At 33.2% G+C, this 27,543-nt stretch overlaps 5 protein-coding genes and 1 long non-coding RNA gene across 10 annotated transcripts; 4 read left to right on the top strand and 2 right to left on the bottom strand.

Moving 5' to 3' along the window:
- Positions 1 to 38: 38 nt before the first annotated feature.
- Positions 39 to 6,488, top strand: LOC123196692 (acyltransferase-like protein At3g26840, chloroplastic). 2 transcript variants are annotated; one of them, XR_006497721.1, is made up of 13 exons: positions 39 to 598; positions 781 to 888; positions 976 to 1,134; positions 2,025 to 2,129; positions 2,558 to 2,664; positions 2,972 to 3,093; positions 3,377 to 3,485; positions 3,783 to 3,913; positions 4,008 to 4,377; positions 5,279 to 5,392; positions 5,656 to 5,697; positions 5,805 to 5,914; positions 6,000 to 6,333. XR_006497721.1 is itself a non-coding variant. In XM_044610772.1 (13 exons), exons 1-13 carry the CDS (start codon positions 223 to 225, stop codon positions 6,188 to 6,190), a joined length of 2,088 nt encoding a protein of 695 aa, XP_044466707.1. In that variant the 5' UTR covers positions 40 to 222; the 3' UTR covers positions 6,191 to 6,488. The 2 variants fall into 2 exon arrangements, 1 of the variants encoding a protein (XP_044466707.1); XM_044610772.1 differs by having other exon boundaries at positions 40 to 598; positions 5,612 to 5,697; positions 6,000 to 6,488.
- Positions 6,407 to 7,894, bottom strand: LOC123196693. Of its 2 annotated transcripts, XR_006497723.1 has the most exons (3): positions 7,158 to 7,814; positions 6,969 to 7,068; positions 6,407 to 6,875 (listed from the first exon to the last, which is right to left on the bottom strand). It is a non-coding gene; the product is annotated as an uncharacterized LOC123196693 (long non-coding RNA). The 2 variants fall into 2 exon arrangements; XR_006497722.1 differs by having other exon boundaries at positions 6,407 to 7,068; positions 7,158 to 7,894.
- Positions 7,895 to 8,625: 731 nt separating this feature from the next.
- Positions 8,626 to 12,893, top strand: LOC123195850 (acyltransferase-like protein At3g26840, chloroplastic). The gene is made up of 14 exons (XM_044609712.1): positions 8,626 to 9,211; positions 9,473 to 9,524; positions 9,611 to 9,666; positions 9,742 to 9,900; positions 9,999 to 10,103; positions 10,330 to 10,436; positions 10,515 to 10,636; positions 10,833 to 10,941; positions 11,176 to 11,306; positions 11,410 to 11,779; positions 11,873 to 11,986; positions 12,096 to 12,181; positions 12,328 to 12,437; positions 12,544 to 12,893. Exons 1-14 carry the CDS (start codon positions 8,812 to 8,814, stop codon positions 12,732 to 12,734), a joined length of 2,112 nt encoding a protein of 703 aa, XP_044465647.1. The 5' UTR covers positions 8,626 to 8,811; the 3' UTR covers positions 12,735 to 12,893.
- A 1,269-nt stretch (positions 12,894 to 14,162) lies between these two features.
- On the bottom strand, positions 14,163 to 15,039 carry LOC123197034 (zinc finger protein GIS3-like). The gene has a single exon (XM_044611214.1). The coding sequence runs from the start codon at positions 14,840 to 14,842 to the stop codon at positions 14,336 to 14,338; it is 507 nt and encodes a 168-aa protein (XP_044467149.1). The 5' UTR covers positions 14,843 to 15,039; the 3' UTR covers positions 14,163 to 14,335.
- Positions 15,040 to 17,548: 2,509 nt separating this feature from the next.
- LOC123197059 lies at positions 17,549 to 19,196 on the top strand. Of its 2 annotated transcripts, none has more exons than XM_044611241.1 (3): positions 17,549 to 18,006; positions 18,772 to 18,812; positions 18,918 to 19,196. In XM_044611241.1, exons 1-3 carry the CDS (start codon positions 17,619 to 17,621, stop codon positions 19,020 to 19,022), a joined length of 534 nt encoding a protein of 177 aa, XP_044467176.1. In that variant the 5' UTR covers positions 17,549 to 17,618; the 3' UTR covers positions 19,023 to 19,196. The 2 variants fall into 2 exon arrangements, with proteins under 2 accessions (XP_044467176.1, XP_044467175.1); XM_044611240.1 differs by having other exon boundaries at positions 18,912 to 19,196.
- A 2,137-nt stretch (positions 19,197 to 21,333) lies between these two features.
- Positions 21,334 to 27,288, top strand: LOC123196695 (uncharacterized protein At2g33490-like). 2 transcript variants are annotated; one of them, XM_044610775.1, is made up of 10 exons: positions 21,334 to 21,605; positions 21,756 to 21,828; positions 22,256 to 22,330; positions 22,852 to 22,913; positions 23,018 to 23,086; positions 23,355 to 23,383; positions 23,460 to 23,720; positions 23,793 to 24,006; positions 25,499 to 25,552; positions 25,910 to 27,288. In XM_044610775.1, exons 1-10 carry the CDS (start codon positions 21,492 to 21,494, stop codon positions 26,870 to 26,872), a joined length of 1,914 nt encoding a protein of 637 aa, XP_044466710.1. In that variant the 5' UTR covers positions 21,334 to 21,491; the 3' UTR covers positions 26,873 to 27,288. The 2 variants fall into 2 exon arrangements, with proteins under 2 accessions (XP_044466710.1, XP_044466711.1); XM_044610776.1 differs by having other exon boundaries at positions 21,335 to 21,605; positions 23,460 to 23,667; positions 23,779 to 24,006.
- The last annotated feature ends 255 nt before the right edge of the window (positions 27,289 to 27,543 follow it).

Below are 27,543 nucleotides of genomic sequence, written 5' to 3'. Positions count from 1 at the left end.
TTTTTTAAGTAAGTTATTATTATTATTCTTACAATGTCAAAACTCACACTTCGTCTTCTACATCAATTTATATATATATATATATATATTTTTTAACTTCGTAATACACGGAGACGGAGTTGTTCTTAGTTTATTCGTTACTGCATCGAGATTCAAACCTTTTTGTGTAAGTGAAGGCCAAAAGAGAAGGAAAATCCAAATTCTTGAGTTAGTTACTTCTCCATGGCGGCGACCGTCGTATCAAGTATATTTTCGGCCGCCTTTTCTCAATTATCTCATCCAGACATCAAGTTACCGTCCGAGAAACAACTCAAACGGAATCTGATTTTTAAGCGAGGCGCTGTTGCCTCAGAAAGGACTACATCCACAACGACGTCGTTTCAGCGCGTTGTAGAGAACAAGAGTCGTCGTGCTGAAGCAGCTCAGAGAGTTGAGGTGGAAGATCCAGAGGAGTGTGAAGGTTACGAAAAGAGTTTGAAAGATTACTTTGATGAGACAAGAGATATGATTAGATCTGCCGATGGTCCGCCTCGCTGGTTCTCTCCGTTGGAGAGCCGGTCCCACACTCCTGATTCTCCTCTCCTTATGTATTTACCTGGTAAGTTCGCTTTTTCATTATTTTAATACTGTTTACATATTATTGGTCGATATTGCTTTTTGTTTTTGTTCTTTTGTTGGTCAACGCATTCAGCAACTTTATTATCTCAAAAGCCGTCTTTCTTTTTTCTTTACCGAAAATTCAAATGCAAAAAATATAAAAATGAAAATGCATTTTTACAGGGATGGATGGTGTTGGACTTGGGCTTATAAGGCAGCATCACAGACTTGGAAAGATTTTTGATGTATGGTGCTTGCATATTCCCGTTAAAGATCGGACATCATTTACAGGTTAATTTTTTTTCTTCTCATTTGAAATTAATTTCTTGCAAGAAGGAACTTGTATATATGAATATATTTTCATGGTTGATCAATCAGGTCTAGTGAAGCTGATTGAAACCAGTGTACGTTCAGAAAATAAGCGTTCACCAAATAGACCCATTTATATTGTTGGAGAATCTCTTGGAGCATGCCTTGCACTAGCAGTTGCAGCCCGAAATCCCGATATTGATCTTGTTCTAATTTTGGCCAACCCAGGTAAGAAAAATTATTTATCACTCTCTTAAGTCTTCACAAAGCCAATGTGAGTTGTGACATTTACTTTTGTCTATCATTTCATAGCCAACATTCACTGGTTATAGAGTAAGTAATTCATAATATTTCACTCTCATAAGCGTGGCCGCATGTCAAGCCACACTTGTACAGAATCTGACTATGCCTTTTTTTTTAAATTAAAATTCTTAGTGCTCCTTTTGTGGCAGTAGTTTTTTTTTTTTTTTTTTGAAGTGTGAAATTTAGTAATTTAAGAGAGATGCTAAATTTTTGTTTTTTCTTTAACTCTATGGTTTACAGAAATATTTCCAGCCTTCAATTGGAAAATGGAAGTAAAACAGGGCAATTTTGCAATTTCCTTTGGCGTGATATTTTGATAAAGAAATAAAGAATATATAGAAATAACAACTAACCACTACTCTATATGAGAAGTGCTATGCGCACAATTTTTATGTATAAATAATAATGTGTCATTATGTGATTGAATAGTTAAAATTTAAAAATAAAACAATATCTAATTATACGGTGATACATTATTGTTTATATACAAAGTTATACACATTGTTTTATTGATTCAATATATTGGTGACACAACATTAAATTTTTATCAGCTACCTACCGACTTGGGGTTTCGAAGAAGATGACTACTCGATAACAGAACAAACTATTCTATTTTAACTAATATGGCATTGTTGTTATTATTATTATTAAATAATCAGAGAATTGAAAGTTAAATTTAGATTAAATAAATAATGTGATGTTAATCATATATAGAGCATTTATGAGTTTGTGATAAAGAATTTGCATGAAAAGTCTAAATCATTACCCTTGTTCCATAACGTGTGTAACTAATTAAACTTGTTTATGCATGGCAGCTACTTCTTTTAGCAAATCAGCGCTGCAACCCGCAATACCTTTGCTGGAACTCTTGCCTGGTGAATTAACTCTTGGCCTTTCTTCTATGCTGAGCTTAATGACAGGTTTGCTTTTCTAATATTCCTCACTAGCCTCTCCACTTATTAGACATTTATACTTTTTAGTTGTTTTTTACTCAAACCTAAAATGAGACATTATTGACATGCACTTGAACAGATTTAGATTTTTTTTTTTTTATGAAGGAAAAATAAAAAAAGATTTGGGCACAGAAATGTTTGGCTTTTAGATAAAAGCCTTTTAATATAAAAGTTAATACTGTTGTTTTAATGTAACATTGTTTCCAGTTCATTCTGATTAAAATTGCTTTCAGAAACAAGTTATAGTCAATTTGTTTATATATATATGTGTGTGTGTGTGTGTGTGTGTGTATGTATGTATGTATGTATGTATGTATTTATTTATATTTATATTTATAGTTATAGTTATTTTAGTGCCCGTAATACCAGCAATATATTGCACCTTAAACATTCAGGTGATCCCTTGAAGATGGCCATGGATAATGTGATTAAAGGACTATCTCAGCAACCAACACTTGATAAGCTATCACAGGATATTGTTGCAGTGTCCACTCACATCTTGGTAAGGTTAAAGTCTTTTAAAATGGATGGACAGATGAGAAAACTCAGGATAACAACATATCACATGTGTATGACAGAAAATTGTTAGTCTACACAATTGTATAAATTTATCGTGCTTGTGATTTTGATGTCTTAGGAGTTACTACCATTGTATCTTCTTAATAATTAGAGTATGTTGGAAACTTGAGTTGTATAGAGATGATTGCTTTTTGTTGATTGTTTATCGTTTCTTCTTCTTGTTCACACGGTATTTTTCTTGGTATGTGGGTTTAATTTTGTGAAAAAATAATTGATGATTCAGTTCGCAGGTTCTCGCTGATATCTTGCCTAAAGAAACACTCCTCTGGAAGCTAGAGTTGCTTAAATCAGCTGCCGCATATGCCAACGCACGCCTCCAAGCTGTAGAAGCTCCAATACTGATCCTTTGCAGGTTTCTAGTTACTTTCTGTGATGATTGCTGGGGAATATAAATCTTAATAGTACTATTTGTTTACAAAGCAGAAAAAGAAAAACTGAGGACAGATAGAAGAGAATTGGAAAGAGGAGAAAAACAGAGAGAATTAATATCTGTTATTTTAGTTGATATATTTGAATTTCGATATAGAATATAGATGTCATTTTTTAATAAATTACTTAGCGACACATTTCCAGCTAAATTTTGCTGGGTTTTTTTTTCCAGAAATTTTCTTCAGCTCTCCGTTTATCTTTTACAGTGGAAAGGATCAGTTCCTGCCAAGTCAAGAAGAAGGCCAAAGACTCCGCCATACTCTACCAAAATGTCAGACCCGTAGATTTAACGACAATGGCCATTTTCTCTTCTTGGTAGGATGATCTCCCTCCCATCCCTCACCCCCTTCCACTAATGTCCAAGTGTTTATTTCATCAATTTAAGTGAAAAATAAAGCATTTTTTCAAATTATATTACCTATTACTATAAGAAGTAATCCAATACCAATATCGCAATAGAGATTTCCAGGGGCAAAAGTTATGTATTAATGCATGTAATTGTGGTATAATACTTAAGAAAATCAACATTGTGTAATACTTATAGTCTTTGTTTTGTTCTTTTTTGATATAAATATTTTAGATTTCATGTGTAGTTATGTTCATCTGTAACAGGAAGATGGCATTGATCTGGTAACCATCATCAAGGGTGCTAGTTTCTATCGCCGCAGAAAAAGCCTTGATTATGTTTCAGATTTCATCCCACCAACCACCACTGAATTCAATAAACTAAAGGAGGGTAGCAGGTAAAGTTCATTTGGCATGAAAGATGCAAATTAATTGTTTATTTCATATTAACAGCTCTAACTTTCATTCTTTTGTGTCACAAATACGTGGTAGATGGCTGACTGTTGTTACCAGCCCGGTGATGTTGACGACTTTAGAAGACGGGAAGATTGTGAGGGGTCTTGCTGGAATTCCTTCAGAGGGACCAGTCTTGTTTGTGGGATATCACATGTTATTAGGACTTGATGTGATTCCAATGATACCACATTTTTTTATGGAGAGGAATATCCTTCTGCGAGGCATAGCACATCCGATGCTGTTCTATAAGTCAATAGAAGGAAAATTACCAGACTTAGAAAATTATGATGTAGTCAGATTAATGGGCGCAGTTCCTGTCTCAGCAACAAACTTCTTCAAATTGATGTCTTCAAAGTCCCATGTTCTATTATACCCAGGAGGCGCGCGAGAAGCTGTTCATCGCAAGGTATTTTAATCCCCCATCTCCATTCTTCATCTAGAGAAATAAGCACATTTTGTCGAAAATGATTGCAAGTTTAAGTTGCCAATATTCAGCTATCCATTTGAAAGCATTGAAAAGAGTAAATTACATTTTCTTCACCACGGTTTTGGTCTTAAAACACTTTTTTACTTCTAATTATAGTAAAATTATCATTTCATCTGTGTTATTTTATTTTATAAAAATATTATATATTCTCAAATTAACAATAAATATCTAAATTATTAAAAAACTCATTTATTTATCATTTTTTTTCACTTTTACTCTTTTTTATCTATAGATAAAAGTGTCAGTAACATATAATTATATGTTTAGGAAGCAAATCATAATTTTTTAAAATATTACAGGTGCTAATAATTCTTTGGGGGTTTAGAAATTGTAAAAAATTTTAGGGGTGTTTTTGATTATTTTTAAATTTTAATATGTGCATTAATAGTTTTAAAAGTGACAATCATACTTTTGATAATTGAATAAAATATAACAAATTAAGGGTATAAGTGTTATATTATAAACTGAGTTTAAAAAAATTTTAAGGATAATAAGTTTGAAATATTTTTAGATTTTCATGTTTAAATGTTTAAGTTTAATATGTAAGGTGATATTTTTAATTTTTTCAAATTTAGCCAATTCATTTGGTGTGAAAAAGTGTTTTAGTACAAATCATGGTGAAAAAAAAAAAATTTACTCTGTTGAAAATTCAAGAAGGTCATGTGATTGGAGTATCCGTACTTTCTGTTTCTGGCCAATCATGACAAAAGCAATCTTCAAATAAGTTAATGATATACCTCGCTTTATGAGGTAGTTGTAATTTTCTGATTATAGTTCTAAAGTTGCGAGGGTGTAAAAAAATCTTTGATGTGTTTCTCAGGGTGAAGAATATAAATTATTCTGGCCAGAAGAGTCTGAGTTTGTCAGGATGGCAGCTAGATTTGGAGCAAAAATTATACCTTTCGGTACTATTGGAGAAGACGATCTTGCTCAAGTAAACAACCAAACTATCTATTTCTCTTCAGTCTTGTCTCTCTTAACACTCATCAGTTTTTATCGTATGTTTAATTTTTCCTGTCAGGAGTGGTAGAAAGTTACTTTTTGTTTGTTTTGTGAAAATGTAGAAGAAGACTCTTAACGATCTTATGTATACCTTTAATCTCCTGGTATCACTAACTTTAACTGATATTTGGTTGCATATTCATTTTTGTAGGTAGTTTTTGATTACAATGACCTAATAAAAATTCCTTACTTTAGATCTCAAATCGAAGAAATGACAGATGAGGCTGTGAAAGCAAGGTATTCTAAGAATTTCCTCTTTCCTCGGTTATTTTGTGTTCAAGCTTTTTGCTTTTTTTCTCCCCCTTTACCCTGAACATTCTTTCAAATTTCTCTGTTTGCCTTAGGCCTCATGCAACAGGGGAATTGGCAAACCAACCTGTGCACATGCCGATATTGCTACCAAAAGTTCCTGGCAGGTTTTATTATTATTTCGGGAAGCCAATTGAAACACAAGGTATGATCATTGAGCATTGTTCAAGTTCACTTCTGATTATGCCCTTTTAGTTTCAAGAATGGTTGATTGTGTTGTCAATGTGCAGGAAGGAAGCAAGAATTAAAAGACAGAAAGAAGGCTCATGAATTGTATTTAGAAGTGAAGTCTGAGGTGGAGAAATGCCTTGCTTATTTAAAGGAGAAAAGGGAGAAGGATCCTTATAGGGGTATCGTGCCTCGGCTCCTTTACCAAGCTTCTCATAGCTTTACTTCTGAAGTTCCCACATTTGAGATTTGATTTATTATCTCTTTCAAATTTGAGCTGTGAGAGAAGAGACTCCCAAGGAACAAAGATAGCATCATTCATATCACAACTAGTGTAGCCAACTCTGTTTTCTTGGTTGGAGAAAGAAATAGATTGCCTACAATTTTTGTCATTCAGTGCTAGTCTTGCGACAAGACTACCAAATTTTATTGTTAGTTGCTTCAGCAATCATTTCCTAGGAAGGTCATGTGAACAATTAATTTGGCATGATCTACTTCATTCAAAAGACCCAAGTACAACAATAGAAAAAAATAAATATTTTGCTTAACAACGGGGAGAATTACTGTTTCTCACCTGAACAATGTCATAACGGTAATTGTCACTCTTAAAATTGAAAAATAATAAAGTTAATTTTTTTTAATTTTATATTTGATTGCAAAAGAGTATTAAGGTATTTTTTTCCTATTTGGTTTTAAATATTAATTATAATTATATCATTGAATTAAAGTTTTTGTTATCTTCTTTTTCTTTAGTTTTTCTTCTCTCATTGGCTTTGTCATTTTTGCTTTCTTATTTCTCTCCTCTCACTGCGGGTCTCAAGCTTCTTCATCTTCGTCTTCCCAATGATCATAAACTCTCTCATCACCATAGAGGCCAACATCTTCTTCTTTCCCACTTTCACAAACATATCTTCCCTTTTGAGTGCTTTATACAAAACCTAATGTTTTCCCCTTACATATGTTATTCTGTTTTGGAAAATTAACAAATATCACAAAAATATAAGACATTCAACTGAGATCAATTGTATTACCTTAGAGCTAGACATTTCAAGAGGGTCGAGACATGCCATGCTAGGCCTCCGGGCCATGTCAGAACCTTGGGGTAAGGCTTTTGGGTCAGCTCGATATGATCTACAAAAAATGATTGAAATATTATAATTTCATAGATTAACTCGCAAAAACATATGGATTGTACTGTAACTCTTTTAATCCTTACGGACCGGTCTGATTTGCTAGACCCATCAATTGATAGGCCTAGGTCTGACACAACTCTTCGGCACGGTTGGTTGCGTTGGAGCTAGTGTAGCTCAACCCAACACAACTCACTGCCATCTCGGCTTGCAACTAAGAGAGCAAAACTTAAATTAGAAACTCCATGAGTTGGTAATTGCAAAAAATAAAATGACCTACAAAGGGGAAAACAAAGGATCTTTATTTTTTATTATTCAATCCGAAATTGAACTTTTTGGGAGCTCAAAAAAATTTGAAAAGACGAGAGAGTGAAGCAATTGGTCGATTGAACTGAGAGAGGTACTCCGATTGAGAGATTGAGTTGAAATGAGTGGAGAATTGAAGACCCCGGGATTTGGTTGTTGAAGATTTCAATTGAGAGGTTGAATTGAGGATCGTCTAGCTTGGCAGGGGGCAGTGGTGGTTCGATTGAATGAGTATCGATGACAGCAATGACTTATATAGATGGTTGCACTGGTGTCATCGGCATCGTCAGAGTGATCTTACAGAACTTGATAGCAGTTGAGACTTTGTTGTTTTTTTACTTTCAAAGGCACGAACTTCATAATTTTGCATCATTCATGTGGGAAATAGCGCGGTGCGATCTTCCTAATCCAAGAGAGCAAATTCAAATTTGGCTTTTCAAGCAAAGACCCTAATCTTGTCTTATTCAATTTCTGCATAATTTAAACTCTTCTGAGGGCAGTCATATTTGAAATGCGATATCTTTTAAGACTCTTGGTGGCACATTTCTTCATTATTTTTCTTATTCTTCTAGACGATGGCATAATTATTTATAATATTATAAATATTATTATCATTTTATTTCAAATTCATCAATAATATATGTCTGCTTCGTTGAACCTTGTTATCGTATATAAATTAAAATTATTATCAAGGTATCTTAAAGCCGAAAGAATCCATGGCAGTTTTCACCATTTCCTTTATATTTAAAAGTGGGCAATACTTATCCAAACAATAATTTAAATTAAAAATAAAAATTTATATATAAGAGAATATAAATTTAAATTTTTTTAATAATAAATTAAAATTAAATTATTAATTTTTTTATTTAATATAAAAAATAATGATTTAATTCAAATAAAATTCTTTATAAAAAAAATCCAAAAAATGACAATTTAAATCAAATAGGGTTCTTGTTATAAAAAGAAAGGGGTGGACAATACTTTTATAATAACATTATATGTACTAATACATAGTAGTTAATAAATTCGATAGAATAATATAATTTTTAAAGAAAAGATTTGAATTTAAATCTATACCATATTTCTGGAATCTTGATTTATCATTATGAGTTTGGTTATTATATTTTGGAATTTATGCATTCAACTAATCCTGAAAAAATTCTTTGATTGAAAACAGAAATTATAAATAGCTTTTAGATAAATTAACTTATTTCTAAATAAAAAACCAGAAAATTATTGTTGTGGGAATAATATTAAACAATTAAGTCACTGAAACCATACAAATACATCATGAAGATTTCTCCTCCGAAACAACAGTCGCCATTTTGTCATTTCTGTGTGCAGAAATTTTCTTGTAACCCCATCATTTTCGCTTCTTGTTCAATATTATAATTTTTTAAATATGAAGAGATAGAAACTACTGAGTTTAATTTTCTCCATGGCGACCACCGGAGCTTGTATTTTCTCGTCCGATTTATCGCCGGTATTCCGTCGAGACATTGCGTCAGCTTCCGGTACAACAAAACGGAGTCTATGTTTTATGCCAGCAGCTGTGTGGACGACGGAGAAAGCAACAAGAACGACAACGCTGGGAACAAAAACCAGAAGATGGAGTTTTGTAGAGGAGGAGAAGAAGAAGAGTAGTGAGGAAGGTGAGACGATGAAGATACTGAAGGCAGAAGAATTAGAGGAGTATGAACGTAAAAGAAAGAATTTGAAAGATTATATTGATGAAGCGAAAGATATGATAAAATCAGACGGCGGTCCACCTCGCTGGTTCACTCCCGTAGAGTGCGGCTCACATACGTCCGATTCTCCTCTCCTCTTCTACCTACCTGGTTTGTTTTGCTTCTAAACTAATTCATAAATATATTTAAAAATTATTATAAAATTATACGTAATTATTTTAAATATATAAATATATATTTAATATGTATTATTAAATAATTAATAATTTTAAAATTAAAATAAAATAACATTTATATTAACATATATTAAATATAAATGTATAGTATTGTTCCATTTTCAATGTATTGAAAGGAGAATATATAAGAAAATTAATTAATTAATAAAATTTATGAATTGATTATGATTTTCAGGAATCGATGGTGTGGGAGTTGGACTAATAAGGCAGCATCAGCGTCTGGGAAAGTGAGTCTGTATCTATAAGGATTTAGAATTAATTGATTTTTATTTGATGTGACATGAGAAATTTTGGTGGGTTGATGAATATATAGGATATTTGATGTATGGTGCTTGCATATTCCAGTTAAGGATCGAACATCATTCACAGGTCTTGTTTATTAATTTGTAATTTAAGGAAGTTTTATTTTTCTTCAATATTAATGATAATGTTGATGATAATCAGGATTGGTGAAGGTGATAGAAACAAGTGTAAGGTCAGAGAATTTGCGGTCACCAAATAAACCAATTTATATAGTGGGGGATTCTCTTGGTGCCTGCCTAGCTCTTGCTGTTGCAGCTCGTAATCCCGAGCTTGATCTCGTCTTAATTTTGGCTAACCCAGGTGAGATGTTAATTCGTTCAAATGGCTTGTTTTGCTTAAGAAGACAAACTTTTGTCTTTGCTTGCTTTTTCAAGTTCAATAATTTGTCTTTCCTACAGGTACATCTTTTGGCAGCTCAGTCCTGCAATCCACAGTACCTTTGCTGGAACTCATGCCAGGCCAAATGGCTCTCAGCTTGTCGTGTATGCTCATTTTAATGAAAGGTTTGTTTTCATGTTCCTCCCAATATTAATTTTCACTCCATAAGTTCTTTAAGAAGCAAATACTGAACTGGGTACTTGAGTAATGCTTGGAGTTTTAAGTAAAAGTTTTCTAGAATTCTTCCTCAAAGTTAGAAATTCTTGTAACTGTGTGAGCTAGCATTCAAACGATTGAAATTTCTACTAGAAACAAATTGTAATTGATTACTCATTTGAATATTTTTGTTAGGTGATCCTATGAAGATGGCAAGGGATAATGTGATGAAAAGACTTTTTCGCCAACCAAAAATCGAAGACTTATCACAGGATCTTGTTGCATTGTCTTCTTTCCTCCCAGTATGCTTTCATATTGTATTAAACTTGTTATGTGGTGTCAGTGATGGTGAAAAAAATAATTGATGATTTAAGTCACAGGTTCTGGCTGATATCCTACCCAAAGAAACACTCTTATGGAGGCTAGAGGTGCTTAAATCAGCTTCTGCATATGCCAATGCACGTCTCCACGCTGTAAAAGCTCAAACGCTGATACTTTGCAGGTCCCAACTCTTTCGCACTTTATTAGTAACTTATTTTTTCCCATGCAAAGACTGTGACACAGCATAAACAGGACCTTTTTTTTCCATCTTTCAAATTAGTATTTTCCTTCTACAGATCTTATCTTCTGGCTAGAATTTGTGCTAATTCATTTCAGGGAAGTTTTGTTGAGTTCATCTTGTTTACCTTTATATACAGTGGAAGGGATCAGCTACTTCCAAGTAAAGAGGAAGCTCAAAGACTTCGCCGTGCTCTGCCAAAATGTCAAATCCGTAATTTTGATGATAATGGGCATTTTCTCTTCTTGGTAGGATGATCTCCCTTTCATCTCTACTCTTTTTTCAGAAATTGTGTCACTCAAAGAGTTCGTCACAGAATGCTATTATTTTATAAAATTAGATTATCATTTCAGTCGCTAGTGACTAATTTTTGAGTAAAATCACCCGTGTTTATGATCTTATTATCTGCTAGTATCAGAATCTGCAGTATAATTTAGAGTCATTATATTGTCTTCCTGTTTTAAAATTTCCGTGTGTGGCAGGAAGATGATGTTGATTTGGTAACCATCATCAAGTCTGCTAGTTACTACCGCCATGGAAGAAACGTTGACTATGTTTCTGATTACATGCCACCAACTGCTGCAGAATTTAATAAAATATATGAACAGAGCAGGTAACATTTGTTTAGCATTGACAATAACAGCTACCAACCATAGTTTTTTTATTTTTTCAGGATTCAAAGTTGTATATTTCCTTCAAAAAAAAATTTATTGCAGGTGGTTTACAAGTGTTACTAGCCCTGTGATGTTGTCAACTTTGGATGATGGGAAAATTGTGAAAGGGCTTTCTGGAATTCCTGCAAAAGGGCCAGTGTTGTTGGTTGGATACCACATGCTACTGGGAATGGAATTGGCTCCAATGATACCACAATTTATCATTGAGAGAAATATTCTAGTTCGAGGGGTGGCCCATCCAATGTTGTTCTTCAGGTTGAGAGAAGGAAAGTTACCAGATTTAGGACTTTTTGATATATTCAGAGTAATGGGTGCTGTTCCTGTCTCTGGGAAAAATCTTTACGAACTTATGGCTTCAAAATCTCATGCCCTTTTGTATCCTGGAGGCATGCGGGAAGCTCTTCATCGGAAGGTACTAATTAATCAGCTGTCATATACTCTCTCTGTTAATTCTGTTTTTATTTAGTCTCATTTTCTTGAGAAGCCAAACGATGTGCTTGATCAGGGTGAAGAATACAAGTTATTCTGGCCAGAAACATCTGAATTTGTGAGGATGGCAGCTAGATTTGGAGCCAAGATCATACCATTTGGTGCTGTTGGGGAAGATGATTTTGCTCAAGTAAGCTTGAAAAATATGGCTGTGTGAATTCTTTTTTTATTTGTTTCATATTTATGGCACCTTCTTTACTTATTTCCATTGAAATTGATTGCATAGTGGTTAATTTCAGGTAGTATTTGATTATGAGGACCAAAAGAATATCCACTTTTTTATGTCTGGAATCAAAGAAAGGACAAACGAGGCAGTGAAGTTGAGGTATATAATAGTATCAGAGCTCATTTTCCTTTGAATCATATTATCATTAATTCAAATCACCCAATTAAATAATGACATATCATTTGTATACCTATTTCTATACTTACCTGGATTAGAAATATCTCTCATAAACTATGTGAAAATAGGAGTGATACAACAGGCGAGGTGGCAAACCAACAAGTCCACACGCCATATTGTATACCAAAATTTCCAGGCAGATTGTATTATTACTTTGGAAAGCCAATTCAAACACAAGGTATATATATATAGATATGCTCATTTCATTTGCTACCCTTTACAAAATTATGCCCATCAAACAATAAAGTTGGCTTGAAATTTACTTTTATTTTATGTTATTGAAGGGAGGAAGAGGGAATTAAGAGACAAGAAAAAGGCTCAGGAATTGTATTTAGAAGTGAAGTCAGAGGTTGAGAAATGCCTTGCTTATCTAAGGGAAAAAAGAGAGAAAGATCCTTACAGGAATATCTTGGCTCGTTTTATTTACCAGGCCACTCATGGATTCACATCTCAAGTTCCCACATTTGAGCTTTGATTTTTCCCTTTTTCCTTTTCTTATTCATGTTGTTTAGAAATAGTTATCTGTAAATTCAGATCAATGATTGATTAAATTGGTAAAATCCTCATTGGGCCACATGCCAGAATATTATTGGATTCCAAATAAAGATAATGAGAAAATGGAACATGTCATGCAGCTGTGGATTGTTTTTTAACAAACTTAGGCAAATTCGGTATTTCTCGAAAGAATAAAACTATCCGCGAGAACAAATTTTACAAATTAAAATTCTATTTTATGATTGGATAATATAATTTTTTTTTTAATTTTAAATTGTTAAAATCACTTAACCATATGTTATTATTTTAATTTATTTCGATAAATTTATATAATTTATTTTCTTAGAAGTAATTTGAATAGTGAAAGAGGAGACTCTATGTATAAGAAAATATGAGTTTAAGTCTCATTTGCCACATATCAATATGGTTTAGTGTAGGGTTAGTCATTGAACTCGAAGTTTTTTCTACATAGTATGATTGATTCCGTAATGATCCCGAAAAATGGTATTTTGATTCAGGTGAGATTCTTCATTATAAAAAAAAATGTTTGTATAATTTATTTATATATATAATATTACTACTGTTTGACAAAATTCCAAATTGATAATATAACCGGGTGTGAATGCCATTGCCACCCCAAGGTGGATCACCATGACTATCACGGGTTTCATAGCTTCAACTTAGGTCCTATTTCACTTTCTATAACTTTAGGGGGCCCAATTACAAACAACTGATTCAGCCTTGCCAATTAATATCTTCAGATTAAAGATAGAAAATAAACCTAAAAATAAGTAGAATACAACAAGTAAACCAAAATGTGGGATAGCTACCAGATTCAGCACTCTTTGGTATGTGAAAGTGAACCAACTTTGGTTCATTTTTGGAACTTTTTACCTCAACTGCTCTTATCTTTTTCTAATGCACTGCACTAGCTCATGCTTCTCCCCAACACCTATGACAGAATATGATTTCAGATAAAGAGCATCCATCAACACGCTAATAACTTAACCATCATATATGGAAGCCTCAATATCTATAGCTTTCAACTCAACAAAACATATATATTTCATAGTTTTTAATATCCTATGATACATGATATATATCTGATAATACAATACAATATCAAATGAAAATGATACGTATTATAAGATATATTGAATTAGTACGATATAATAGATGTATTATACGATATGATATATATTATCGATATATATCGATACATATTTTTAAAGAAAATAATGATATAGTAAGAGTGTATATGAAAATTTTTAAATTTTTAAATATGTTTGTAATATTTTTTAAATTAATAATATGATAATTAAAATTTTTTATTATTTTATTTTAAAAAATGATATAATACGGTATTTGATATATAATATAAAAACTCAAATTTTTAATATATGATACGGTACGCAAGACATCTTCTATCCATATATATTTTTTCTTTTTATATAGCATCCTTTAACCCTAGCTAACCACCATTTCTCTTTTATTCTCAGATCAAGTACTCAAAACCCACAAGCCCTATTCAACTGTAACTGATATGAAATGACCCAAGAAAAAAGAAACGAACAAAAAGCATCACAAATGGAGAGTGAGATCAACTTTGTTAACTTTGTCCGCATTATCAGCGGGTGCGGGAGACGGACCATCGGGAGTAACGGAGCCACAACCATGATAAGTAACAAGAGGAGGAGGACCGGAGGTGGACGGGTACTGGTATTCTTGCTGGAACGGATCAACGGGGAAGGGTGGTGCAGTGTGGTGTTCACAAGAAGGAAGTTGGTGGGTTGGACGGCGAGAACCGAAAGTGAGTGGGGGAGTAGGAAGCTCCGTGTTGATGGATGGGTAGTTGAAGTTTCTACGTGCAGCAGCTCGCTCACGCTTGTGGGCATTTTGGTGGCCACCCAAAGCTTGGGAGCTGTAGAACTTTCTGGAACAGTAAAGACATTGAAAGAGGCGGGTAGCGGAGGTTGTTGGAGGCTGAGGTAGCGGCGGTTGTGGGTTTTGTTGGGGGTGGGGGGCTTGTCGTTTGGTGGGTCTTGGATCGTTGGAGGTGAGGAACTTGTAAATGTTGGGGTCTGCCATTTTGAAGGACAGATAATAGTTCAGGGAATTACAGAACAGAATGAAAGTATGGGGAGACTGAGAGAGGTTTATATGAGGTTTAAGCTTTTGATTCTATTCTACCTTTCACAACACTTGTTGGGATATGATTGGTTAAGGATTAATAGACACAAATACCCCTTCTTTGCTATTTATATCTGTTATTTAGACTTGCATGAAAGAGTACAAAAAAGTTTAATTTTAAAATATTATTAAAAAAAATTTAAACTTTATCTTTTTTATGTTTAAAATTATTTTTTTTTTTACATTCAAACTATCTATGATTCAAATGTGAAACCAAATGAGAGCACTGGAATAATATATTATGAAGGGGCAGAGTGGATGAGACAGTTTGAAGAGATTGACATGATGATCATGGTGTGAGATGAGTAGGGTTTGATTGGGTTTCCTGGAATGGCTTAGTTCTAGGTTGGCTGGTTTTATATTGGAGTTATCAATCACTTTCTAATTTTGTGTTTTTGATTTCTGATTCTTTAACTCACTCTAACTCTAAGATTCACTGCTACCGCTTTTACAGATTGTTGTTTAGCTCAAGTAGTGGGAGTGGCAGTGGCAGTGGCAGAGGCAGAGGCAGCTTTAATTTTTTTCCCTTATTTTCCAACTAAGTTGTTTGGTGTACTGGGACTATATAATAAGTAGGACTTTGTTTATAACCCATTTCGGAAACCAAATTTTAGAGAGAGTGGATACATTGTCACGTGACTCATAGAATCAAACTGCAACTGCATGCCATAGCCTATGTAGGAATTCTGACACTAGTGTTGGATGGAAAGGAAATTAGGCGCACCCACCACAAATATTTCCAATAGAAATTAAACTTGATTCTTAGAGATTAAGAACACTATTAGACGTGCTTAAGGATGTCTACGATCATTTGAATTTGTGACGATAAGAAGATTATGTTATCGCTCAATCAAATGTTATTTGATCACTGTTATAAAAGTCAACTAATGCAAATTAAAAATAATTTGAATTAGACTTTACTTTTGTATTTAAATCTTTATGAGATATCAATCGATGAAAACATTGAATTATATGATAATCGTATTATCAATAGATTCTCGCATATCGTTAACGTTTCTTCATTTGGGTGATGATGATGTCATAATTAAAATATTATAAATTCATCACAAATTGATCTACCTATTATTAACATGACAGAAAAGTTATAAGTCATACAAAATGGCTTGATTAGGTCATAAAGAGTAAAATGTGTCTGAAATGCAGGACAGGCATACTGCTCTTTGAATATGTGTTTTTTTTATTACAAAATTTTGAGATGTAATTGTCATACTGCTCAAGTCTGAGGGGATAGGAACAGGAGCAAACTTCTAAGTTTAAAAAGGCCCTGACCAGCACCTTCTTTACTCAGTTTTTCCATCTCCTTCAAAACCTGTGGATATTAGCAAAGAAAAGGATTACCACAAAGTTGCCAGGTTTCATTCCCTGAAAACCTTGCACTGTGATTTTCTTCACCTCCATAGTCATGTCTTCTGTGGCTAGAGCATCCAAGTCACCATAGCCCAGCTGATTTGCTACCTCTGTTCAAACATCAAAACATTACAATTGGTTAGATGATAAGAATGAAAACTTGTAAGGGTTTTACATTGGAGCGATATAATAGTTGCTTCAGCTGTGGAATATCCACCATTCATTTGGAAATATAATGCAGTTACCTGGCAACAACTGAGTGTCATTAGGCACAACTTAAAACTTGATAACCATTGAGGGTTAAAGTAGCTACAATTTCAGGAAGAAAAAAGGACCTCAAAAACAGTATCTTCACTCTGGTCCTCAACAACGAACCCTTTCTAAAATTTTTTTTGTAAGTTTCATTCAATTCCTACAAATAATCGATTTATGAACGAAGCAAACCAATGGCTAATATTCCTCTCTTTACAAACAAAACAGAAAACCCAATAAACCCGAAAACTATCAAAAGCCCACAAAAAGAAAATACAAGTCAAGAAGGAAAGGGACTCGCAGGAAGTATTGTCGTTGAAGACAGCAAGTGACGAAACGAGGACTTTGTACATTAGTATGAGAAATAACAGGAAACTGAAGAGAATTTCGAACTGGTGCATGGCATTGAAGCAAAGGGCCGTGAAATTGAAGGACTTTGGCCAATCAGTAATCAATTTCATACTCAGTCCCCATGGATATATACGTGTTTACTTGCAAGTTTCTAATCTACCTCACAATGAAAGGTCAGAGGTAAAAGGTCATTTTCTTTCATTTAAAAAAAAAAAAACTAATGGGTTTGATTTTGATCAATAGCTAGCCCAAACATTGTTCAAGGCAAAAACCAATACAAAATGCAGTTCCATGCAAAATTGTTTACATTTATCAATCAAAATATAATTAAAAAAGGTTGGACAAAGGTTAGTTTATATTACCATTACCCAATCAAAATAGTAATAATCTTGACAGTTTACATGAAGCTGTAAATGGGATAAATATAGGGTTCTTTCAATGTTATAATTGGTTCGCTCAATATCTTAACTTATGCCAAATATGTAGCAGAAATAAAAGGGTGAAGGAAAGTTCAATGGATAACATTAATTCTGCTGTTAAAAATTTGTGGTAAACTTCTAAAAGCTAATTATTGTTTCCTTATGCCCAATACAATTAGTAAATTTTTTTTTTTCTGTAAATTGCAAAGCCATTTTTTATTGTATTCTTGTTTGTCAAACTAATTCCGTAACCCTCGTTTCAAGGTTTCTTCTCTTCCTTGTGCATGGGTTGTGGCGTTTCAAGGTTCGATCTTCAAGAGGCTGGTCCGGGGTTCGACGGCAAGCCTAAACGAAACGTTTCGAATTCCAATATCGAGTATGACGCCACCCTTCCGTCGGAGCAGCTAATGCATGTATATGGCGGCAAAGAGGAATCATTACCGGATCGTAGGGACAACAACGACCGTAGCTTGTCCGCAGGTGATCCGAAAGATCAGCTAGGAGGATTCGACAGGAAATTTAAATCAACGGCGGAGGAGCGTGGTGGTGACAGTGGAGGGGAAGAAGCAAATGGATCATTTTCTGATAGGGAAGATGATATCGCCTATCCTGGATCGCCAAGTTTCAGGGATTACTGTGTCTATGTAGAGCCAAAGGATGATATCAATGAAGGTGAAGGTTTTCATATTAATATCTTTTTATGTGGACTTATATATGTGACAGATAAGTGAATAATATAAATGATAATTTTAATTCGAATTTAAGGGTTTTGATCTATCCTGACTTTAACGAGAAGAATATTTCTTATTAAAAATGAGGAAGAGGATAAGGACAAAAACTATAAATATTCCCGCAACTGGCAACATGCTAGAGATAGGGATACATATGTCCTCTCTCCAGTTTGCCCCATCTCATCTCTGTCACTTTATATTAATATATTTACTTAAAATATTAACAAATATTTATAGTTTTAGATTATTTATATTTTTTAAATTTATTTATATGTTTTGTTATGCATATTAATATTAACAACTGTTTATAATTTTAAAGTATTTATATTTTTTATATACTAAGGTTATTTGTGATATTTGAAATAATAGGTTGATTTTAGTTTTATTAATTTTATTATTTAATAAATTTATATTGTATTTAAAGAATACTAAAAAAAATATTCTTTCCTATAAAAATGGGGATAGAGAAAAAAATTTTTTCTTATAGTTAGAAGATGGGAAAAGAATTGTCTCCCACAAAGAGATGGTGAGAAAAAGATTTTTTCGCTATAAGTAGAGGATAGGAAATCATTCTTGTAAAGGGAATATGAATACGAAATAGGGTATTTAGTACTGCCGTTCCCCATTGTCATACCTAATGAATCATATTATGTTATCAATAGTTATAAAAGAAGAAAAAGTTGATTTTTATTGAAAACTTTCTCAGGTATGACTGATGGAAAACGAGAGACCAACAAGGCAGAAACGGTAATTAATAAACTTTACGTATTAAAACCAGCAGGATCAGAACCAAAATACTAAAAAATTATATTCTTGCATTACATTTTTATTGTTTCCTTTATAAAGGTGCAGGGATCGGGAGCTGAGTCAAGGAGGAGAAGAAGATTATCGGGAAAAGGGTTAATCAAGAGCGCCATGCACAGGCCAGCTGGATGGATGCAGCGCAAAAGTAACTGATTAACAAAATTATCTCTGTAATCTCAACCCTCTGAAACTGACTGATCTTATTAATTTGTAAAAGCAAATCCTTGCTCTTCGTATTTATTTCCATCAACTGTACTGTACGTTCCCCTCAGTTGTAAGCATTATTTTTTTTTAATTTTGGAATATTACGTAATCACAACGTCTGCACAAAAACCAGTCTAGATAGCGTACAGAAGAAAATGCGGCTTTTGGAATGGCGAAAGGTGAGCCTTAGGTTTTAAGAAACACGTCTTTTGACCACGAAAAGTCCAATTCTCAACAACAATATCTACCCGTCTGTCTTTCTCATCCACTCTCCATCACCTCCATGAAAATAAAAGAGTTCTGATTTCCGCTTTAATTGATGAAGATGGCAAAACAGTTGGGGAAAACGGTCAAAGTACTACATAGTTTCCGTTTCTAAACTACTCATTTCCTTGTCAGCAATCTTTGACTTTGACTCCTTCCGTAGTAGAATTACAACTGTGACCACAATTATCTTATTTCTTTCTTATCCCGTAAGTCTTCATTTCACAGAAGTACTTTATTCAGCCTGGGGTTTTGGTAAATTGATTATTCTCTTGCGATTTAAAATAATATTCCATTTACCATTTTAATATAATAAATAATTATTAATATTATATACACAAATAATACATATAATTTTATAGTAATATATTATTAAATAATTATATAATTATAAATTAAAGATAAAATAAATTTTTGAATATGTATTTTGGGTTGGGGTTTTTGGTAAATCAATTTATTGTCTTGCAATTTAAAATAATATTCCATTTACCCTTTCAATATAATAAATAATGATTACTATTATGTATATAAATGATATGTATAATTTTATGTCAAATAATAATATATTATTAAATAATTGTATAATTTTAAATTAAAAATAAAACAAAATTTTGAATATATATATATATATATATATATATATATACTTATTTATATATTTAATAATATATTTGTATAATTTTATTATATTATAAGACTTAAAACATGTGCAATCACTCCAACGTCACATTTATAAACAATTTAACCCTGCTTTAATTTTATTTAATAAATAAAAAAAAATATTTTTTAAATATATAAATGAAAATGTATTTAAGGTATATTATTAAATGATTAAATAATTTTAAATTAAAAATAAAATAATATTTATTTATGTCGGCCAATGATTCTTTAATTTTTTTTTTAAATTTATTTCAAAGGTGGAAAGACTTGTTCCCATCCACGGTTTAATGTAATCTCAACTCTCACCCTTCAATTTTTAAAAACTCAAATTTTTACCCATGAGTAAATTCTATTAACGATTTTTGTTAATCAAAAGGGTAATTTAGTAAATTTCAATGCATTAAGCTTAAAACAACTTTTGTTTTATTCAACAAATAAAAAAAGTTAAATGCTGCAAAAATTAAATATTGACAGACTTTTGAATTTTCACACAGTACATAAGCAATTGACACATAGCAACTCTTTAAATGCAACCTTTGTTTTTGATGCATTTAAGCAATATTTGCAACGATTTAATCAATGAAGGATAATGTGGCATCATGAAAATGGGCTAAAGGTAGATGATTTTTATTAAAAATGGCAGCGCAATTCACCTCACGCGGATGCAGTGTGCCAAGATGATTTCAAATCAACGGATGAAATGTTTTGGGCAAAAATCAATGGACATGGATAAGCTTAGGAAAAATTAGCCAATACATTTATGACACATGAAGGATTTTTTTGTCATTATACATATATTTGAAAAAAATCTGTGAATAAAATATATATTTATATGGTGGAGAACAAATGAAATGGTTACACGTGTTTGATTTTGTTTTAACGCAATATAAAGAAAACAAGCGAAAGTCTATTCATTTTCTCTCGTTTCTCCCTTTTCGCTTTCCAAGTAAGGATGCTCTGTAAGTTCGAATGTATTGTGAGGCTAAAAATCTCCAGTTAATGGTGACGGTAAAGGGACAAAAACAATACTTTTGACAACACTAAAGGGTATATTTGTCTTTTCTATATAGAGGGGTAAAAATGATATTTCAATCTCTAGTTAATTCATAATTTACATTAAAGGGTATATTTGTCTTTTCAATATAGAGGGATAAAAATGATATTTCAATCTTTCATTTACAGGAATTGTTAACGGAATTTGCCTATGGGTGGGAGTTTGGGTTTTTGAAAGTTGAAGGGTGGAAGTTGGGATTACATCAAACCTTGGGTTTGAACAATTCTTTTGGCCTATTTCAAATGGCCTTTTGACATTCATTATGGTGAGCAAATTGTCTTTCGTTGGTTTGATCTGCCGTGTCTAAAGTCCTTTTGGGACCCCAACACTGTACTCTCTTTTCTTCAACTTCTCCAACATATAATTCAAAATCCAAGTAAAAGAAGAAAACCACTTCTGCGAATCTCTTGGCTCCTAAACTTAGGGTTTTTTTTCCAGAAATGATGTCTTCGCTGTATAAATTGCGAAGATTTGCACTTCACAAGACTGATAATAAGGATAAATTTGACTTTTCGCCTTCCGCTCAGGTTGATGAACTCTTTCAAGCTGCTCAGGTACCATTTCTCATATCCAAATTTCAAATATTATGAGTGTAATCTAATTGAATTTAGAAAGATTATATCCGGTGATTTGCTTTTTTTTTTTTGTGTGTGTTGTTTTCTGTGAAATGTTTATTTTATGCTTCGTTTGCTTTTAATTCATAGGAGATGCAGGATATGCGAAATTTCTATGATAGTTTACTCTCAGCTGCTGCGGCGACCGCAAACAGTGCTTATGGTAAATATTTTAAGCTTAATTTTGATTTATTATGTTAAATTTACTGTTTTGATGTGATTAATTATTTTAGTTTCTCCTCTCTTTTATCACATAGTTGTTTGGTAGATATTCTGTCAGGAATTGTTTATTCTAATTGGTTGATTCTGCCAAATGTGGCTACAGTTTTGCAATTTGACTCTCTTGCTGAACCACAACATGTAAAATTTGTATTAGCTGTAGTAAAATATATATATTATTTCAGCTGAGATATAGCAAAGGTTAGAGAAAAGATGTAATTTATTTATTTTGCTAAAAGAATATGATATCTGTTTGAATTAGATTGTTATATGATTGCTGAAATACCTTTCTTAAACCTGTATTTGTGGAATTTCTTAAGTTTTTATATAATTATATTTAAGTTATCCATTTGATGTTTTTGTGCTTTCAGAATTCTCGGAGTCGCTGCACGAAATGGGTTCTTGTCTACTGGAGAAAGCCCCATTACAAGATGATGAAGAAGGCAGTAAGTAAATCAAAATTTGTTCAAGTAGGAAATTGCTTTAGTAATTGTTGAGACAAATATTAGATGCATGGACATGTGCTGTGAGATGCAGAGTAGACATTTTTGTTGGCTCACTCAGTTGTAAAATAGTTAATCTTTTAATGTTCGAAAAAAAAACTAAGCCATTTTATTGGTAATTAATTTGTATGATTTCAAAATCTTATTGTTACCTTAGTTTTAAGTTTTGGCTGACGTCATAGTGCTACTTAGGAATCTACAGTTGCAATCAAATGATACCCAAAAAAAGAGAGAGAAGAGAAGAGAAGAGTTTTGTACATGAAAATGTCTTTTAGCCAATTCATAAGTTTTATCAAAAGTCACTCAGCTTGGTCACTTTTAGATATTATTTTAAGAAAATTCATCAATGCTATAGGCCTGTAATTTTATTTGTTTAAATTTCAAGTTGTTCCAACTTATGCATGCCATCTGACATGTTCTAATATCATAAGGCTTGTTCTCTAATTGTGAAATGTTATATGCAGGTAGAATTTTGTTAATGTTGGGGAAGGTGCAGTTCGAACTTCAAAAGCTTGTTGATAGTTATGTGAGTGTTCATTGTTATGCTGTAAATTTTATAAAACATTTTCACAGCCTTTTAGAGAAGAATGCGTCCTACCTGGTAGTTACTTTTTGCTTTTTGTAATTCAGAGGTCTCATATAATCCTGACGATTACAAACCCATCAGAATCTCTTCTCAATGAACTTCGCATGGTTGAGGTTTGTTGATGCTGACTCTATATATTTAATTATAGTATACGATATTTCTACTCTGCTTCTATACTCAGTCACTGTCGTTTTAAAGGTTTATTGCACTATAGTTCTCATTTCAGGCACCATATTATTTACCAACATATTGTTGTGTAGTCAATGAAGTGTTTCAAGCATTTTGCATCACCTTCATATTGACTATTCTATTTTTTAATCGTTATCAAAGCATTGCAGTGTGAATTATGCTCAATTGAGTTTCTTTTGTTTGCTGCTGCAGGATATGAAACGACAATGCGACGAAAAAAGGTATGCCCTTGTTTGCTTTAGACTTATTTTCTTGGGTCAAAGTGAATTTCTTCTGAATTTGTTTTTTGAACTACAGAAGTGTATATGAATACATGATGGCACGGCAAAGAGAAAAAGGAAGGTCAAAAAATGGCAAAGGCGAAAGTTTTACTCCACAGCAATTGCAAACTGCCAGCGATGAATATGATGAAGAGGCAACCCTATGTATCTTTCGGTTGAAGTCCCTCAGAGAAGGGCAGTACCGTAGTCTTCTAACTCAGGCAGCCCGCCATCATGCAGCTCAGGTTTTCTACATCTTCCTAGCTATTTCAGAACACTACATCTCTCATTCTTTCCTGTAAGTTGGATCATAATGTGCTTTCTTGGTTTTTCCTTTATTTTTGCATTAAATGCAGTTACATTTCTTTAGGAAGGGACTTAAATCACTCGAGGCAGTTGACACTCATGTTAGATCAGTTGCTGAGCGGCAACATATTGATTACCAGTTTTCTGGACTTGAAGATGATGAGGGGGAAGATGTTGAGGATAGCTATTATTCTAATGAAGCAGGGGAACTGAGTTTTGACTATAGACAGAATAAGCAGGGTCTCAATGTTGTTTCCACATCAAGAAATTTAATGGAGGTAATGATCTGCGTCAATGAAAATTTACTTTGTCTATCAGATCTTATGCCAAAGCTCTCCAGCATGTTGTCATATGCCAGTTTTAGTCATTTATCTTCAAGAACAAATGCTTAATTATCAGTTTTTTACCAAGTGCTATGTTTTTCTTTAAATTTACCAGGAATTCCCTTTTCTACTTGCTTTTTAAATATCTTTTGTCGTCAGTGATGCTTATATCATGCGATTCTTCTGTCTCCATGCTGTTGCCAATCTCCAGAATTAGTATTCTATATAATTGATTCCTCTTTAGGAAAGGGAAATCTGTTTTTCGTGCTGGTCATGGACTGTTAAAGTATTAAGGTTGATTCATTCCATGCTGTAGTCTAGTAGACTTCTATGTTGTCTAATTGCAGCTTGGATGTATGTGCCTTTAGTGTACTTTGACATTAGACCTAACATCTCAACTAATTGATGAAATTTTGTGTTCATAATAGAAGAAATTGTTAGTAGGTTTGGCCTTTTTTTTTTTAAATTGCATGATAATGGTGTTGTGATGGGTTGTAACTAAGTAAATTTGGAAGCTTCAGTAGCCTTGGCTTGTTTTCTTAATCTTATGATAATAGTGATGTGATGTCCTGTAACTAAGTAAATTTGGAAGCTTCAGTTGGTATGTTCTATGTCTTGTGTTGGTAGGTCAATTATAGAAAATTGTGGGTAATAAATGACTTTTCTCTAAGAAAACACTAGACTTAATGAAATGGAATTATGGAGTGATGATGAATTTATTCTCTAATCTGTCAGTTGGGTTGGGAGCATGTGTGAAAATCTAGTTGAGACACTTGGTTGCCTTCTTGATTCTCTGTCCCTGGTTAATTTGGAGTTGGACTAGCTATTGTAGTTGATAATTGCTTCTTTACCTTATTCAAATGTTTTAGATTTGGGATCTGAGATCTAACCAGGTTTTCATTTCACTTCATTTTCCATATTTGGATACTCTCCCAATCTTAATTTTCTTTGGTGTTGCAAATTCATAATTCACAAAAAATATATTAATTGTGATTATCAGTGTTAAATTAATGGTAAGGTTAACTGGTACAATATTCCACACACAACATATCTCATGACAACAAAGACTGGTATAATGAAAATTCCCCACAAGGCCAATCCAAGATGCCAGCTTGAATTGTATCCCACTCTTATGTAAAATATTAACATGGGGCCCTATCAGGGCAATTGGAGCCCATAAATGAAAAAAAAAATATTTGATCCATATCTTTGATGTCACGTTCCAAACATGAATCATTAAACATAACGTATATCAGTGAGGTTGTTGGTTTTTCAATTCACTATTCAAGTATGTGTTATACTGCAGTGGGTGATGTGAAAATTACACAACAAGAGATAAACAATTAGAGGGCTTTAATTGCACTTTATATTTATTTTATTTTTATTTTTTTTGTTTTGTAACTGGTTTCTTGTATATGTTTGGTTGATATGGTGGCCTCTCCTGCAGATGGATGAAGTTGGAATTTCATTTCCTCAAACATTATTAGTAGAAAATGCTGAGGTAAGACCCCTGGGGCTCTTTTAGTCATTTGAGTTTGAAACTGATGATTGTGAATGTACTCGATTTAGAAATGATGTGTTTCTGTAGATGATTTTGAATGTGCTTAATTTAAAATAATGTGGTTTCTGTAGTGAAAGTAACACATGAACAAAAGTTATCAGATTTTTGTTCAGTATCAGCTGGATATAGATTGAAACTTTCTCAGGCCTTGATTTTCAAATGTACTGTTTTAGTGTTAGAACTACGGCATTTTACTAATCTTGACGTTTGGTTTCACCTTTGATTGTGACCATAGAAGTCACAGTAGTTGCTTTTGATGTTTTAAACATGAACAATAATTTCTTTATTTTGATGCAGACAAATTTGGACAAAAACCCAGGAAATCACCCAGCATCAAACAGGGAGCCCAGGGAAAGCTACTCAGCCCCCTTATTTCCTGAAAAGAAGAATGATCAGTCCGAAAAATTTATACAAATACAGCCTGCAAGGAAATCGAGTGCATATGTGCTGCCCACTCCTACCAATGCAAAGGTCCCAATCTTATCAAAACCAAGTACTTCAATTCCCTTTGCAAGGCCAACTAACCCTACTGGTCGCACACACAACCCATCACATTCTTCCCCCTTGGAACGGAAGAAGCAAGACAAAGATCATAGTGATGGTAACATGTCAGATCTCTCTGTATTCAAATCACAGTCAGTTCTTAAAGAGAGCAACAGTAATACCATCTCCGCAAAACTACCTCCTCCTTTGGCAGAGGGATTTTCCATTCCGCAGATGGGTAAATCTTCTGATACAAAAAATAGCAAAAGATATGCATTTTCTGGTCCAATGACTTCTAAGACATCATCAACAAAGCTTACCTCTATAGAACCTTACCAGCTAGTTTCTGCAGTACTTAATTCCTCACCAGTTGCTCAGTCTTCAGTGTCTCCTAGGAGATCCCCAAGTGCTTCACCGCCGCCTGTTTCTTCTCCTAGATTAAGTGAACTTCATGAGCTTCCTAGGCCTCCAAGTGGCTTAGCCAGCAATCCAGGAAAATCTCAAGGTTTGGTTGGTCACTCAGCTCCGTTGATGTCTAGAAATCAAGAGCATACTGCAACAAATAAAAGTCCTTCAGTCGTTTCAAGTGCAGCTTCCCCTCTTCCTATTCCGCCATTAATTATTCCTCGGAGTTTCTCCATACCCTCAAGTAGCGAGAAAGCAATGACATTACATGTTTCGAAGCCTTTTGAATCTCCAAAAGTTGGAGAAAGGGCTGAAGATGTTTCATCTCCACCTTTGACACCTATTTCCCTTGGTAACATTAAGCCAGTTTGAGGTGTTTCTGAAGTGGCGCCACACTCTGCGCATATTAGGGGTGATTGAAATTTCGTCTTTCATTGTTTTCTGTATCATATTGCTTGTGCATACATATTTGATGGCTGATGGATATTGGAAGATTTTGACATTTGCCTGCTTCCATCTTCCATCTTGATTCTTTCTGGCTAAAAATGGATAAATTAGAACAGAGAAGAATTGGCTATATGAATTATCGGACTACGCTCAAGCTTGTTGTTCACAATGTAATACGATAGTCCATCTTCGTTTCCACGTTTTCATATTTGCTGTGGAAAAATTGTGATGGAGGGTTATAGTAAAACCATGCTTGGGATGGGTGGAACTGGTAAATCCCATTTCTCTATTAAAAAATTCAGAATTTGATTTCCTGTCAGATAAGGAACGGTTCAGAGTTACAACAGTGGTGTACATTTTTCATATGTAATTTATGTATATTGCTGATTTGCTTAAATGATTTTAAATTAAAAATAAATTAATATTTATCATATAATAATATATTATCTATGTATTTAAATTATATATAAAAAATATTATATATTGGATTATTCTAATGAATTTGTTGCCAATTTTTTGTCTCAACAAACTTTCCCGCCCCCAACTTTAAAAGACTTTTTTTTTGAAAGGGGCAATTTTTTATATGGTATATTTAT

Source organism: Mangifera indica, chromosome 14 (assembly GCF_011075055.1).
Source record: "Mangifera indica cultivar Alphonso chromosome 14, CATAS_Mindica_2.1, whole genome shotgun sequence".
In the NCBI taxonomy this organism is placed as follows: domain Eukaryota; kingdom Viridiplantae; phylum Streptophyta; class Magnoliopsida; order Sapindales; family Anacardiaceae; genus Mangifera; species Mangifera indica.
Note: the sequence above shows the minus strand (reverse complement) of the source record. Positions and strands in the feature narration are given on the sequence as shown.